This window comes from Oryctolagus cuniculus, chromosome 8, assembly GCF_051225735.1.
Source record: "Oryctolagus cuniculus isolate XC-2025 breed Fujian yellow rabbit chromosome 8, ASM5122573v1, whole genome shotgun sequence".
Lineage (NCBI taxonomy): Eukaryota > Metazoa > Chordata > Mammalia > Lagomorpha > Leporidae > Oryctolagus > Oryctolagus cuniculus.
Window position 1 is genome coordinate 130490915 of NC_142874.1, and position 17557 is coordinate 130508471.

General features: G+C 34.4%; 1 protein-coding gene across 9 annotated transcripts in view; it reads left to right on the top strand.

The window, feature by feature from the left end:
• The window catches only part of TECRL (trans-2,3-enoyl-CoA reductase like), a 71852-nt gene extending 54736 nt beyond the window's left edge, over window positions 1-17116 (top strand). For 4 of the 9 annotated variants that reach the window (XR_016212154.1, XM_008267813.5, XM_070047229.2 and 1 more), the window contains 4 exons: window positions 6751-6808; window positions 15112-15197; window positions 15663-15708; window positions 15941-17116. Coding sequence is in view for 6 of the 9 variants with exons in the window: in XM_008267813.5 (XP_008266035.2) it covers window positions 6751-6808; window positions 15112-15197; window positions 15663-15708; window positions 15941-16152 (402 nt within the window). In the remaining 3 variants the exon portion in view is untranslated. Of the gene's footprint in view, window positions 1-6750; window positions 6810-15111; window positions 15198-15662; window positions 15709-15940 lie in introns of those variants that run through there. The other 5 variants (XR_016212153.1, XM_002717154.6, XM_070047230.2 and 2 more) reach the window with 2 other exon arrangements.
• Window positions 17117-17557: the final 441 nt, after the last annotated feature.

Below are 17557 nucleotides of genomic sequence, written 5' to 3' on the forward strand. Positions count from 1 at the left end.
CTGCGGTGCCAGCACTATGGGTTCTACTCCAGGTTGGTGCGCCAGTTCTGTGCGGGTTGCTCGTCTTCCAGTGCAGCTCTCTGCTGTGGCCCGGGAAGGTAGTGGAGGATGGCCCAAGTGCTTGGGCCCTGCTGCACCTGCATGGGAGACCAGGAGGAAGCACTAGTTCCTGGCTTCCGATAGGCGTGGCATGCCAGCCATAGTGGCCTTTTGGGGGGTTAACCAATGGAAAAAGGAATACCTTTCTCTCTGTCTCTCTCTCTCCCTCACTGTCTAACTCTGCATGTCAAATAAATAAATAAATAAATAAACAATTAATTCACAAGATGGTTGTTTTATTCCTATACATTATTTTTGTATTCTGTATTAAGGTCCGCATATCAGTGAAAACATGATATTTGTCTTTTTGAGGCTGGCTTATTTCACTAAACATAATGGTTTCCAGTTGCAGCTATTTTGTTGCAAAACACAAGATTAAGCATTTATTTCTTAGTAATGGTCACTGTAAGCAAGACACATTAAACTTTCACAAGTAAATATTAAGATGCCAGGTTTAGGAAATTGGTCCCAATAAAGTATATCATAATGAAAGTGTTTATGTTATTTGCATAAAATCAATTATATGGAAGAGGTAAAGAATTCATTGTAAACTTAACATTCTGTAATTTAAAGTGCATCATTGTCATTCATGAATTGAATGCATAAGTACATATATATTTGAGTTTCAACAATAATAAAATATGTGGAAAGTTTTGGAAAGAATAAACTACCTACTTAAAGTCTAATGATTTTAAATTATTATGCATTAAACTAATAGTATATGGTACAACTGATTATTGTACAAAAGAAACATAGGAGGAATTAATGACTTTATCTTGTATAAAATACAACTTAATCAGATATATCTCTTTTAAGTACAAGAACTAAATTTTTACTGATGGAATATATAAAAAGCCTTCTTGTTATTGATTTACACTTTCATATAAGGAGGAAAAGAATATTATTCATTTAAACCTTGTTTTGCTTGTTATGTTGAATCAGAATATCGTCTAGTGAGAAGACAGTATATTAGCACTACATTGACTATGTCTATAGTTAATTCTCATTTGCTCACATGTGAATTATGCATTTTTTAATCATTAACTACTATAATCTTCTCCTTCGGTGTCTATGATTCCTTTGTAGTGCTAATCTGAATTTCCTAATATAATAAACAAAACATGTATACTATAAGCAAAATAAAATGATATACAATGTGCATATAATATATTCCAAAAGCAAGTTAAGTTTTACTGTAACATCTAATTTGGGTGAATTCTACTTTCTATACCATATTCTGAGAAGCATTTTCATTATATCTCTAATTTCTTTCTAACTTCAACTTTGATTTCTCAAACATGTTAAATTAGCACAAGTCCACAGGAAAGATTAATTAGTATCAAGAATAGGCAAATTTATAATGATGTCAGAATAATTTCACTCACAAATCACAGATGCAGTTTGCTTGTTTGCTGTAAATGTTGTCACTTCACACTTCACACTTCACACTTCCCTACATATTTCCATGACCTTTGTCTTTGGCTGAATATAAACTCACCTAGAAAGCAACAGCAAAACCCAGGTAAGTTCAAAATAAAATGTTTTACACAAACAACAATTCCCTTTCATCTTTTGACTTTTTTCTCCACTTTATATTTGATGTCTAGAAGCAACTATAGTTACCCAAATCTTTACACAATGAAAATTTTAGCATAAAATAATGTTTTTCTTGCATTCCTTACTATTTTCAATATTGTTGGTAATGGGAGAATAGACAATAACCCATAAACAGAGTAGAAAGTACTCTGTTTTATTTGCAGAGTACTACAAATAAGTCTTCCTTAGTTTTGCCTCTCTGTTTCAGTGTCACCATAACTTGTTTCCTTATTTAATTTTTTATATCTACTATTAAAATTCAAATATTGTCAGAAAAGGAAAAAAACATATTCTTATCATTTAAGCACACCTTTTCATGTAACATTTAGCAGAAATGAATTTCAGGCATAGAACTGGTCATTTTTGATTAAGAGGAAGGATGCTGGAAACAATATATTATAGCTTGAATAAAGGAAGTAGCGAGTGGAGCCCTGCTGTGAAAATTACAGAAAATCCAGGAAACGGCATGTGAAAATTTAGTATGTGTTAGTGAGGTGAATGGATAAAAGTGGACCAAAATCAAGTGCTGTATTCTCAGCAGTCTGCCACGTTTTGGGCATGACAATTATTTTTATCCTTTTCTTTCTACAATAAACACCACTACAATGCTTTTTCACAGGATACAGAATCTACAACACTGCATGTTACCGTAATTTACCACTATGGTTTCCCTTCCAATATTCTGAAGCTGCTAATATTGGTAGTAGCACACCCAGGGATCGACAATTCCACCTAAAATTGGTTGAAATCATAATTTCTTAAAAGTTTATATTAAAAATTACTTGGAAAAATCAATGATGTAAAATGATAATGCAGTAATTGTTTTCACTCAAGTATAATTAATTATAACTATTATTGATTTTCAGCCAAAATAGACTCCTACTATAGTAATTATTTAAATTGAATAATCAACTTTATAATCATAAGAATATAATCGTTAAAATGTGCAACATCAAAGCAAAGAAAAAAGAATTCTTGAGAAACATAATCACAAGTAATATTATAATACAAGTAAACATTTATTGCAGTTAGTGTATGGTGCTTCTTCTAAAAATTAATGTGTGGTCCCATTATTGTAGTATATGAACAGATTTGTGTTTAATATCGCATGAAAGCTTTATGGATAGAAATAATTCAGGTATTTCCACAACTGTGTTAATGAAGTGGGACACAAACTTAAAAATGAAATATTTTCAACATCAAAATCAAATGTTATGAGTTCCAATTTATTGATTGAGAATATAATTTCCTATTGCAAAATTCATGCAATTATATAATTTTCACATAACAACTAACTTCATAAAATAATTATAATTTTGCTTTGTTCACATAATACAATGGTTTTTTTATTTTTTTATTTTTTTTTTTTTATTTTTTGACAGGCAGAGTGAACAGTGAGAGAGAGAAACAGAGAGAAAGGTCTTCCTTTGCCGTTGGGTCACCCTCCAATGGCCACCACGGCTGGCGCGCTGTGGCCGGCGCACCGCGCTGATCCGATGGCAGGAGCCAGGTGCTTCTGGTCTCCCACGGGTTGCAGGGCCCAAGCAGTTGGGCCATCCTCCACTGCACTCCCTGGCCACAGCAGAGAGCTGGCCTGGAAGAGGGGCAACCGGGACAGAATCCGGCGCCCCAACCGGAGCTAGAACCCGGTGTGCCGGCGCTGCAGGGCGGAGGATTAGCCTAGTGAGCCGCGGCACCGGCCATAATACAATGTTATATGAACACAGTGTCTGAACTTTCATGTCTTGGTGTTATTCTTTTCCAAAAATTAAAATGCATTGGTTAGTAAGTATCCTTCACAATTTGTGGAAATGGAATTAAAAGATAAATTTCATTTGGGGCAATGTTTTTAAAAAATCCATATATAGGTCCTTCATAATATTCATTTTCCATCAACTTTTTTATGACTTCCACATGCATAGATTTGAAAATGTTTCTTGCAACAAAATAAGTTGATTTTTCAATGTATTTTTCTATGATCTTTGAAATATCATCATATACAAGTGTGTGTATACATGTGTATGTATGTATGTGTGTATATTTAAATTCATAATTAACATATTCAGTATTTTTGAACTTCAGTGCAAGTTACCCTAATGTTTGTATTATTGGTATTATAGTCATTCTGGTTATTATAAATAGAGTAAAAGAGCTGAAACTCAAAACAAACCAAATCGGAGGGTAAGAACTATTTTATCAGATCTTATATTTCCATTAATCAATACAGTGACTGTCATTTCTTGCTCATTTTGTAAGATATTGCATCTGCTGAAAATCAATAATGATATTAACAATAGTGATGCACATGAAAAAGTGAGAACAGTTATATGCAGAGATAAGATCATTTTCATTCCTATACAAATATAAGGCCATAGCAAAAGAATTATTTATTAGTGTGGAAATCTAAAGGGTTTTGCAAAGATAAATTGACATAGCCTGCCTATTAGATGCCTAGGGATCTCATACTACCATGTTTTGTTAAACACATTGATTTCATTATTTGTAAAAGAGGATTTTTAACCTAATGGAGTTTGTGAGGAAGAACAATGTGTAAGTAACATGAAGGTGAATGGCTGCACCTGGTCCTCCTTATACCTCTTGATTTAGTCACTGGTAATTCTTTCCATGATGACAACAAACTACTAGCTAAGGCAGCATCCTTCCGTGTAAACAATGAGCATCTTTGCTACTGAAATCTGCTCTGCTCTAATCCAGTCATGTCTTTCAGTGTGGGTGTCCTGGGACTTAATGGGGGATATTTTCATAGAAATGTGTAGAACCTTATATCATTCATACTGTGTCACTTGGACTAGATTACCCAAAGCTCTTGTGGAATAATATTATGACACATATCCCCACTGTGCATATTTAGTATTTAATAATGCTGATTAAAAATAAAATTATAGCATCAAAGACCAGAATGTAAAGTAGGGGTTGAGAAGCAAAATTATAAAAAATATATTTTCCAGTCAAGTAATTTAAGAAACAGTACTTTTTTGTTTACAAACAATGTGATTATTTCAAAAATATTAGCAAATAAATATTTTATATTCATCCATAAAACTGAAAAAAAGGTTAGACTACTGAATTATTAGTATGCTGTTATTGCTCAGATGGATGTCAGTGAGAAACAGTGAGGGTAAAAATTAATAAAGATGCTATGAAGTAAGCACAAATGTACATTTGTTTTAGTTTACTGGAAACTGGAGAAATGCAGTCAAATGTAAATTCTATTTGAATTTATTTATCATTCTAAATAATGAAAGCCCATTATTTACCATTAATTATTATTAAAAGCATTATACCTAGTGATTCTCTTAATTGTAAGGGAAAAGAGCATGTAACACAATTTTTCATATTAAGTATTTAAATGTACAATTTTAATATAATAAATACATGCATACTTTTGTGTAATTGCTACCTAGTGATTTTTATATCTAAGTTGTCTTATTTTTAACCAAAAAAAATTCAATTTGCTGTTTGAACAATGTCTCAAGGCTGCTTATCTCCTGTGTTTTTGTGTTTAGAAAAATGGGCAATTTTAAGTTAAACTATATGAAAACTTAAAATTTTTGAAAATTATTAACTTGGATATAATTAAGCCAAATTTTTAAAGGCATTTGTTACTATGATTCTAGAAAATGGTGCAGTCACTTGCTTATAGTTTTAAAGATGATTTCTTGATATACATGGACAATGATTCCTTAGTATTTTTGTTATGTTCCTTCTACATACTTGTCTACAATATCATTCATCTCTGTTACCTATGGGCCACATGTAGGTCATAGCAGATAGCATCACATGTTAATTATTTAAGACAATTTAAACTTTAGTGTAAAATCAAGCCTAATGATAACAATTATCCTAAAATTTACTTATCCCCTATGTTAACATGTAAGAAGCCAAATGACAGCTAGTTTAGATAAGAGCTAATCAAGAAGAAATGTGGATTTCCTGCTGAGAAATATTCTGGTGCTTAACAGTTAAAGTGATTCTAAATTTTAATTAGTGATACAACCATACATGAGTTTTTTGAACTGTCTGGACTTTCTCGTTTTGGCCTTGATCTAAGAGAAATTATCTAGGTTAGTTGTATTATAATCTTTATTGAATTTACCCAGAGTTCTAAACTCAGTGCTTAAGATGAAACTTATAACCAGGCTACCTACACTTTAAAATTCTACAGGAAGTTGTTGAATTGATAAGCATTTAGCAGCTTTAAACTGGAAGCAGGTTTTATAAGAGTTTTTTGTAATAATTTTTCTGAAACACTCATAATTGCAATGTTTATGGCTCTGCAAATATTGTTTTAATACACAGTGTATTTCTTAATTTAATACTACAAAATCTATTGAAGTTGATTATTTCAAAAGGACATTTGTATATCAGTTCTAGATAATGAGCAATAGATTTTTGTTTACCTTATTAATCTCTTTCTTACATAAAATTTAAAAAGTGTTGAAATATATTCCATTTGTTCAGGACCAGAGTCATTTGGAATTAAAGTCTGTGGAACTCTATACCAGGACAGTTCATAAAGTTCATAGAAAATGATATTAAAACATAATTTTATTTTGGCAAAAAATGAATTTGGGAAGCAGCCTACTTGGGTGGCTTTGTGTTGAATGATTAGGTATATACGACATATAGAGGATGCTTCTTACCGATTGCTAGTGTGTTAATGAAATAAGAATACATAACCCTATGCCAGGTCTGCTTTCAGAAACCTCAGTTGCCTCTTCATGGTGGAACTTTTACCCACAGGAACAGCCACAATGCAGACAATCAATGCTACCTTGTTAACAGAGCAATTGGAATCTGGTTATCAAAAGGGGTAAACAATAACTTCCAAATCTCTAACTTCTGACTAATTATTTTGATTCAATACATGCCCATAAATATACGAATTTTATAAAGTCTCCTCTACTTGTAATTAGAGTAAAATACATATAGTAAAACGTTATAATCAATGCTTTATTTGAGTTTTCTATTTCTCAAGAACATATTTTAATAGGCATACGTATAAGAAACTAAAAAGGTCAAAATGTTTTGCAGATTTGCGAAGCTGGGAATCATTTCATCAACGTAATGCTGGCTCATCCGAATCATACAGGTTGGTTCTTTTCTCCGTCTTCTCTGGAATGAACTGTGTAAACTTGTAGTTTAAAAAGTCTAACATTTGTAACAAGTTTGTATAAGGGGACTATCAATAGTTCAAAACACTTAAGATTGTTTACCACATTTTCCCCCTTAAATTCCCAAATGTTTAAATTAAGTCATATTCCCTCATAGTGATTTCTATGAAATAAAGTGTGCATACACATGAACCCTTTCCACACACACATACACCAAGCAATAAAGTGATTTAAATAAATGAAATAATAAACTAATGATTAAAAAGTAAAGCAGGATGAATCAAATGATGAACATCCATATTACTGAGCTCTAATTTGTCAGTATTCATAAATTTTCAATATTTCAAATGACTTTTTTCAAGGATTTATTTATCATTAAGGCAGAGCTACAGAGAGAGATATAAGAGAGAGAGAGAGAGGGAGAGAAAGAGAAAGAGAGAAAGAGAGAGAGAAAGAGAGTCCTTCTATCCATTGTTGCACTCTCCAAATGGCCACAAAGGTGGGAAAGGAGCCATGGACTCCATGTGAGTCTCCCACATGGGTGGCAGGGGCCCAAACACTTGGGTTACCTTCCATCTCTTTCCCAATTACATCGACAGGGAGCTGCATCATACGTGGAGCAGCTGACTCCAAATGGTGGTCATATAAGATATAATGAACACAATGACTTAACCTGCTGTTCCAAAACATCATCGGCCCTTAACTTATTTTTAACAAGAGTGATCTTCCATTAAAACACACATGGGTGCTGAAATAGCAATGCCTGGGAGAGCAGAGCACTTTAAATTTTGTTTAGTTAATATATTTGAAAAGGTTTACAGTGCTTCGTTTAAAGATATTTGCGGGAGCTAGTGCTGTGGTGCAGTTGGTAAAGCTGCTGTTAGTGATGCCAGCATCCCGTAAGGGAACCAGTTTGTTTCCCAGATGCTCCCTTTCCTTTCCATCCCCTTGCTAGTGTGAATGGGAAAGCAGTGATAGATTATCCAAGTACTTGGGTGCCTGAACCCATGCAACAGACTCTGAAAAAGTCCTGTCTCCTGATTTCAGATCCGTCCAGCTCTGGACATCATGATCATTTGGGGAGTGCATCAGCAGATGGAAGATCTCTCTCGCTCTCTCTCTCTTTCTCTCTCTATTAAACTCTGCCTTCCAAATACATAAATAAATCTTAAATATATAATTATATATGTATAATTATATATATATACATATATATTTATTTATCTTTTTGACAGTTCAATCCTCTCATTTAAGTTCAATTACAAAAAGATTCCTGTCGCTCCCCCTCTTCGTGGAGGAACGACACTAAACCCTGCCTAGGTTTCATATCCGAGTCACGGCACCATTATGTCGCTCCCCGTCTTCGTGGAGGAACGACACAGGACCCTGCACTGTTCTTTTGTCTGCTCGGCCCTCCCCGGGTTTGCTGCTGGTTCTTCCGGGGTTGGTTACTGACCCCTCCGTGGAAGGGTGGTTCCCCCTGCCACTTTCCCCACTTCCGCGGGGGAGCGGCACAGGCCGGCTCTCTCGGGGGCTGCTCAGGTGTTCTTTCAGATAGATGTTCCTGGTGCATGTTGTCTCTCTCCTCCTTTATAGTCCTCTTCCGCCAATCCCAACTCTGCTACCCACACGCCGAGTACACTGCTCTCCTCCAATCAGGAGCAGGTCCTGCTGTTTATTGGTTGAACTGGAGGCAGCTGTGTAGAAGCTGTTTCCTCCTCTCCCAGCGCCATATTGTGGGAGAGCAGATGCATAAAATAAGTCTTAATTCCAGTAACAGTCTAGTCCGAGTTGCTCCCCACAGATTCCCAACTGTTTGCTATGTATAATGCATAATTTAATTGTAAATTTCTTTTAGAAGTGGTCAACATTTAGTTTTCATGTTGTCATCATTTGGGATTTAAAGAATGGTTTAACGCCTATCTGAATTTCTTGCCTTACATCTTTCTGGCCAGATGGTTGAATATTTTCCAGAATAATTGCTACATATAATAAAGTATCTAGAATTTAGTTAGATTGTATTATATATGAATACTTATATATAAATTAAGCTGTAACATAAGAATGCATTATAACAACATTCCATTATTCTGTCAACTCGAAATGAATCTCTGCTGTTCTTTGATTTTTGTTACCTCTGTACACACATTGAAGTTCATAGTAATATCTCTATTACATATATTTCAGGTATGTATCAAGCATAGAGTGGCCATTTAATTTTTATTGCTTCAAATATGATGTTACATATTCTGTTCTCCAGGAAGCAGAATTGAACATGGGAAGGAGCTTAAAAGAGGTTTACTAGATTGTGTGGAAAAGATGGAGGGAAGGGCAGTTAAGTCAAGCAGAAAACTGAGCTGTGATCCAGGCACAAGTATAACCTTAGTTGACTCTACAGCATATCTAAAGCTACGAAAACCCTTATAGAGTTGTGATGACTTAGAATGACCAAAGAGAAGTTAGAGTGGACATGGATCTCCCTGAGTAAGGGGCTGACAGGGGTGCTGTATTTAATCAAGGCCACCCTCTCAGAGGATCTGGCAATTGAAAGCTTACTACTGCCAGCACTAACAACAGTTTTGGGAGAAGTCCACCTCTCCTTATGGAGACCTTGGCAACATTTCACAGGGTCCAATACAGTGAGTTCTTATTTCACAGATTCATTGTTTGTGTTAGCAGTCCTGCCAGGATACTCGTGGGTTTCTCTTCCTGGTGAATTTTTTAAAGATGTACTAGTCTGAGACTATAGAGATTTTTATCACTGCACATGGCCTTAGTAGAGCAATGCATTTCCACCATTTTCCTCTTTCATAAGTATGTATAATTATATCACCCTTAGATGTCTTATTTGATCTCTCGGAGATTATCTGTTGGCATGACCTAGATCCTCATTTTGATAGTATGAGATTCTATATCCACATCCTTTCCAAGATAGGGTTGTGGTCCTTGTCCAAGGCTCACTAAAGTACCAAGATGTATCCAAATGGATTCCCTACCCTACTTATCCCACTGAATAATGTGAGGGCCAGAGTCTTGGTCCTAGTAACAATGTTGATCCTGGCTTCACAACTCTGGCTCATCAGATTTTGAATTCTTTTTTTCACAAATGAGAATGTTCTGTTAGGGGACACAGAAAGAACTCTATTCAGCTATAAGAAAAATCTTCTATCTGGCTTACTGGTATAATTTGATTAAATGTGACACTTTACTTGAATCCTCAAGACTGATCCATAAATTCATCAGGTTGACAACTGTGGAAAATGTTCTATTTTACATGAGAAGTTGGTTCTGTGGTGGTGGGCCCTTCTTTATTTTTCCTTGAAAAGTGAATATACTGGCCGGCGCTGTGGCTCAATAGGCTAATCCTCCGCCTGCGGCGCCAGCACACCGGATTCTGTCCCGGTTGCCCCTCTTCCAGGCCAGCTCTCTGCTGCGGCCAGGGAGTGCAGTGGAGGATGGCCCAAGTTCTTGGGCTCTGCACCCCATGGGAGACCAGGATAAGCACCTGGCTCCTGCCTTCGGATAAGCGCGGTGCGCTGGCCGCAGCGTGCTGGCCGCTGCGGCCATTGGAGGGTGAACCAACGGCAAAGGAAGACCTTTCTCTCTGTCTCTCTCTCTCACTGTCCACTCTACCTGTCAAAAAAAGTGAATATACCTTAAAATACTAGTGTGCTATGAAAGACACTATTTAATTGTCAAAATACTGTCTAAGCCCCTCATGAAGGACTGATCTAGGACCTAACAAAGGAAAGCAAAAATTATTTGGATTATATCTTTTTTCTTATGAACATGAATTTCTATCCTTTTTAGTAGAAATGGAGTTTAAAAATCAATTGACAATAGGCCACTAACCATCCAGGAGGGATGATGCAATATGATGGTATTCTTTATGGCAGTAGATTGAACACTGAGCAGCAGAATATATCTATCCTGAAATGAAAAAAACATACTATTGAGCCCATACTTAGCTTCTACCCCTGCCACCATACAGCATTCATGTTAGCTAACTCTGAGCTAGTCTATCCTTTCCACCTGTTGTTTAATGTCTTCTGTTATAGATGCTCAATTTTGAGCATTAATACATGATAAAACCTTTACTCATTATGTCCACTTATGTATTCATGGGTAATCTTATGAGATGGACTTCCTTTTTGACCATAGTTTGCTTATGTATTATTTTCATTCTTATGTTTGATCTCAAATATACTGACTGCTTTCATCTCACAATGGATACTTTCTTGGCTCACTCAACATTTTTCTTTGAAAGGGGTATTTGTTTATTTGAAAGTCAGAGTTACATTGAAAGTAGGAGAGATGGAAAGAGCTTCCATGCACTGGTTCATTCCCCAGATGGCCACAATGGCTGGGGTGAGCCAAGGCAAAGCCAACAGCCTCATTGGGGTCTCCCACATGGGTGGCAGGATCCCAAGTACTTGGGACATCTTCTGCTGCTTTTCCCAGGCCGTTAACAGGAAGCTGATTCATAAGTGGTGTAGCCAAGACATGAATCAGTGCCCCTCTGGGAGGCCAGAGTTGCAGGCAACAGCTTTACCTGCTACACCACAATGCCAACAACCTTTTTGACTTGGTACATCCAGCATAACCCAGCTTACTATACAATACACAGTTAGCATCAGCATGGTCACTTGATATCCCTAGAGCAGGGTCTTCTTTATCAGGACTCGGTGCTATTCTAGACTTTCTTATGTAGAATGATTTTCCACTACAAAATGGTATAACATTACTCTAGAGCACCGGCATTCATCATTGTGATTATTCCACTGAGGCTTGCCATAGGGCTGCCTTTTACATTTCCCTGCCACAAATAGATTTAGTATTTAGAGTTTACTTGATTACAAGGTCCACAAGTAGAAGTGCTTCTACTAAAATCTGAACCTGATATAACTTTTTGCCTTTAACTCTAAATGTTCTGGCTTTTCGGTCTTCATTACATGAGGCCCAAAGTAATTTTCTGTGTTCTATAGTAGGATACTTCTATAACTAAGCAGACCTACAAGACATTATGCATACTTCAGAATTCAATACAAATTGAAACAGATTTCCTCTTTTGTGGAAGGAAGGTCCTACAATTATTAGGCCCCTTAACATCTCACTGATTCGTGGTTTATAAATCTTTGCATATTTGTTAACTTATGCCCACCTCCACATTTGGACCATCTAAGTCTTTATCAGGCCGTGAATATGCTAACAAATTCTACTCGTAACAAGATGAAAAGCATAATGTTATTTATATTGTACAAAAATATGATTTGCAATGATATATCTGTCAGTCTAGGTCTATTTGAACTATTTTATAATATAGAGTGGCTACATTAAAATAGGTCTAGGATAGTTTGTAAATGTTACTACTATACATTTTAAGAAAACTTCTGTCATACCTTTTTCTAATAGAGATGGAAGAACACATTTGTCAACTTATTGGCTATATCCACATACCCAAGCCTTTATTAATCTATTTTAGCTAAGATGCCATGTATTTGCAGGAATGCACTGCTATTCTCCAATATACATTTGGCTTTTGCAGAGGCTAAAATAATGAATTAAATTGTGAAATAAGGGTCACACTGACCAAACATACTTTGAATTTGACTGTGGTGCTCATCTCTCTCTGGGATTAACTATTGCTTGATATTTATTAAATAATTATTGCAATTTCAGGGGTTTCCAATGCTCTTCAGACCAAAATATCCCTTGCCCCAAGGACCAAGAAAAAAAATGGAGATTGTGCAAACTATAATTTATGTTATTCTAATTATTCATTTACAGTTTGAGGAAATATCCAAGTCAGAGCTACTGGACCTGCTTTGTCTAAACATCTTGAAATGTAGGAATATCCCACTTTTTCTAATTTACAGCCCCCTGAATCAATGGCCATAGGTCATTTAATGAAGTCTTTTAGTGGACGATGTTGAAAGTCAGTATCGTGGATGCTGTTTTGCAGTGTCTTTCTATCTAGGTTCCCAGGTTGTTCTTCCATCAGTGAGTTTAGAGTCTGATGACTGATTTAGGTCCAACAACTGAGAAAGGAATTATGAATTTTATATTGCCTCAAATTCCATGAGTTTCCTGCCTATTTTTCTATCATTAATTGTGTTTGTCTAAATTCAGCAACAGCAATGTGTTGTATCCAGCCAACTCAGCTCTAGCACTGTGTTCTGTTTACAAATCATGAATTTCTGTGGATCAAGCTTCTTCCAAACTTGCCACTCATTATGGCTTATGACAATTAAGTGTTGTAACTGTTATTCGCTTTAGCACAAGGGAGAAGAGGAAACGATGAATTCCAACCACTACGAGTAATCCCAGTCCTAAAAGGATTTCACTCACAGTCTGCCTGACCCAGTGAGAGCTAAAAGTAATCTTAGAGATGGTAGTCCCTCCTGTTAACACACCTTATCAAGTTTTGGAAAATGGTTTACCTTATTGTTCCTCCCATGGAATATGGGAAAGAGGATAGGAATATGGAACACAGTGAAAAATTCTTCACGCAGAATTTTGCTGTTACAGAGGCTATCTACTTGAGGTCCTTTCGATTACTAAACTGGTTGCCATCTCTCTCTGCCTTGGAAGTTCTTACATTTCTTCTTTATGTACTTTGGGTGTTATTGGTTCTTCCAGGTTCATATGACAAGTGTGTAAAATCTTAGAAGGATATTTTATTTTATATCTCAGGACACTGCTCCAAAAACATGAATTTACCATTGTCTAATTTTGTATTTTGCCCTTCTCATCCAGCACCCTCAGAATCCAATCACAGGTGAATTCTCCTATGATTTGTTGGTTCATGACATCCAGGACCTGTTGCCCTTTCAGGATATAATCCCTGATTTCCTATTTTAGGCCCAGGACAACTTCACATGGTTTTTATTGGGATCTAGTTATATAGATATATACCAGGAGAGATGGAAAGATCCTATATGGGATTTTCTTGCAGTATGATAGCAGGTTGAGAAAATTTATCATGGATAATGTTAACTATTAAGCTAGTAGCAGCTCCTAAAGTACTGTATCATAACAATTAGCAGCAACAATGTCTGTTTCATTTAATATATCTATGCATGTATCTTATGTGTCATAAGACATATTTATTGTTTAATCTAAAATCTGCATCTGGAATAGTCGTAGATTTGTGGAGTCCTGGTCATTTCACCATTGTTAGGGTTGAACACTCACAAAGTACAAGTGCTAACATCTCACACCTCTGAAAACTGGTGACCGACCATAACATGGGTAGTATCTTAATTATCTTTACTTTGATTAATATCTGGACACCACACAAATGTGTTTACATACATATTATCAAAAGAATCAGTAATATTGAGTGTGTATGCATTAATCCCAATCTTGAAAAGAGCAGTGCATAAAATTTGCACAGTACTTCATATACTTTTTACTTTGATGTTTCAAAAATAGTTAGAACTTTGGAAACAAAACAAGCTGGTATTTCCTTATGGCTTTAGAGTTATAACGAAAAGAGATTAGTTGATTTTTATCTGATTAAATCTCAAGATCATGATTTTTATAATTCATATTTACTTTTACAAATGTCATAGCAAAAAGTTCAGCTTGAAATTGTTATAAATTTATCTTCCAAAATGTTTTTGAAAAAAATTTTGAAGAGAAAAATAAATAACAAAAATCAGGTGGCAATATGCTAAATATTATGAAAGCTGTAAGTAACAAACTTGATTGCCAGGCAGAATTAATTTGTGTGGTATTTATGAATATCAACTATACTGATATTCAGTATAATCCTCTTATGAGACATTTTCATACTTTTCTTATGTAAATGATATCCTTATAAAATTCCCTTGTGATTCACACTAATTTAATACAAAGGGGGTTTTGAAGTACTTAATAGCCTCAGCCAAGTACATCATTTTTGACATTAAAGGAGAATATGTAGAAGCATGCAATTGTTAAAATGTAGTTTATAATTTCAGTACTGCTGCAACCATTATGATGTACAAAATAACATATATACCGTTTTATTTAAAATCCTAAGAATTGAATATATTTATGTATTCTTCAATTTTATAGCAACATAACTATAGACATGGTTAGAAAATGACAGCTATTCTATTTGAGTCAAAAGGTCATAACATTTGAAATTGGGTAATTTGTGAAATAGGTTGCTATAAATGTACTATGACATTTCATGTGGTATATAGTGTTCTTAGGAATTTAGTATTAGATAATAAGCAGTGGATCAGATTTTCAATATGTAGCATCACTGACATTTTACTCTCCTTTCTTAAAGGAAATAATGCCAGTTTCCCAAGTCCAAATTATAACCCCTTCACATGGATGTTTTTCCTGGTTTCTTGCCCTAACTACACCTATGAGGTATGCTATTTATGTTGCAAATAATTGAACTTTATTTGATCACATAAAATGTATATTCTACTGTAACTGCATGTTATAAATTAATATGTATTTAATATGTAGATAATAGATATAGGTAAGAGTATATACACATATATATTCAAAGCCATAGGGATAGGGAAATAGAATATTTCAACCAAAATATTACTTAGTTAAAAAGAATATGTGTATATAAAGGATTCTAAATTTAAAAATATTTTGAACCCTTTGCCTTCATAGGAAATAACTTGAAACATTTCAGAACTTTAATTTAATCAGAGTTTTTAGAACAATGTCATCCATTTTATTTTGAATATGATACTATTATTGAGATTGTTTATTTCATAACAATATATAAACATGGAACTGTTATTTCTTGGAAATTTATTTCTGCCTATAACTTTCATATATTAACAACATCTGTTTATCTGTGTTTTCATATAATAGATTGGATCATGGATTAGTTTCACAGTCATGACACAAACGCTGCCAGGTAAGAGCTAGGTCTGTGGACCATTAATCAAAGTAAATGTACCTGTAGGTGAAGTCGTTTCTCAGAATAAGTTACTTCACTTCTACAATCTGCATGTTTACAAAAACAATTTAATGCTTTCACTTTTATTTCGATGTAGATGTGTTAGTAGTATTACATATGCTGAAGTATCATTTGCTATTTTTTTATATAATTGTTGCTTAGTCTACATTAAATTTTTATCCAAATATAGTACTAAGCAATGGAATTTTGTTAAGAAGAAACTGTGGCAACAACCCAGGTCACTTGAAACTCTCTCCGTGCCTCCTTGCCTCACGTGACCATGAGGATCCATGCTGGACCATTGGGGAGCATGAGTGTGTGAACTGGAGTAATGGCATAATGGGCATTTTAGCACATACCAAGAAGCTAACTGGCCTAAGACACATGTGGTGGAAGGAATAAAAGTAATATTCATTTCACCATTCTTTATTCACTGGCTTACCATATTGTATGTGTGTATATGTGAATATATAGATGAGTATTGTGTACTTAATGCAAGTCAAAGACTAAAAAAAAAAACTATTTGGGAATATTTTGTGGCAATATGTTATAAAATTGTGCATAAAGTGTGCATTTTTGAACTTTTTTTAAGCACATAAGTATTGATTGAACATATGATATGATAGGCAATGAGAATGAGCCTATGTAATAGATAAAAAACTATGCAACATTTCAGAAATTTTTGAAAGCTGTATGCGGGGCTGGTTATTTTTAATGTAGTGCAAATCACAGAAGTAAGAAAGAAAAATAATTCTTTTTTTTATTTCTAGTGGGGATTTTCACACTTCTGATGAGTATCCAGATGTCTTTGTGGGCTCAAAAGAAACATAAGATTTATCTGAAGAAATTTGATTCATTTGTGCATAGGAAATCCGCAATAATTCCATTCATATTGTAAGAAAATAAAAAATCCTGTCTAAATTGGAGAAAATCAATGTGTAAATTCATCAAATCAAATACTGTCAAGATTATTTAACTATTGTGCTGTAGCAGTTCATGAACAGTTCTTTTACTGAGTATAAATACAAAATGATAGGACTTAGCTAAATTTAAATGAAGTAATAAATGTCATTAATAAATAACAGCATCAAATATATTTATAATAGCTTCTTGAATTAATAAAATTTTGACTTATGAATATTTTCCAATTCTAACACATTTGCGTGAAATAATTAATATATCATAATTCTAAAATAAATATTTTTAAAGTTGTGACATTTAAATAATGAATTTAACACATTATTTTGATACATATTTAATATTTTCTTTGTTGTTCAGTATTTTACTGAGGAGTGCTAAATATCATGTTGTAGCTCAAATTTTTGTGAACATATATCTGCATTAAAACTGAAATGTTTATAATTAACTATATGTCTTATTTATTTGTCACAAAATTATTTACTACTATCACTCTGAAATTACAACAAACTAGTTTATAGACATTGTTTTTTAACTTTTTGTTTATATATTATATTTTAATGCATATTCATAGTTTATTTATATATATTATATCTAAAATATAAATATCTTTTGAATTACATATATCTGCATACATTGAAGTGGATTATATGGGACAGTGAAAAAAGAATCCATCAAATTTTGGACATTTACTATGGAAATATTTTTGTTTTGTTTTCACATTTTTAAATGTCCTGAGGTAAGTTCTTAGCCTGTTGGTTAACACACTGTTTGGACACCCCTCCCATATCAGACTCCCTATGTCCAAGTCCTTCATCCTCTCCCTCTCTAGTCTCCTTGGGAGGTATCAGCTGTCAGTTCAAGTAGCTGGGTCCCAGCCATCCTTGTG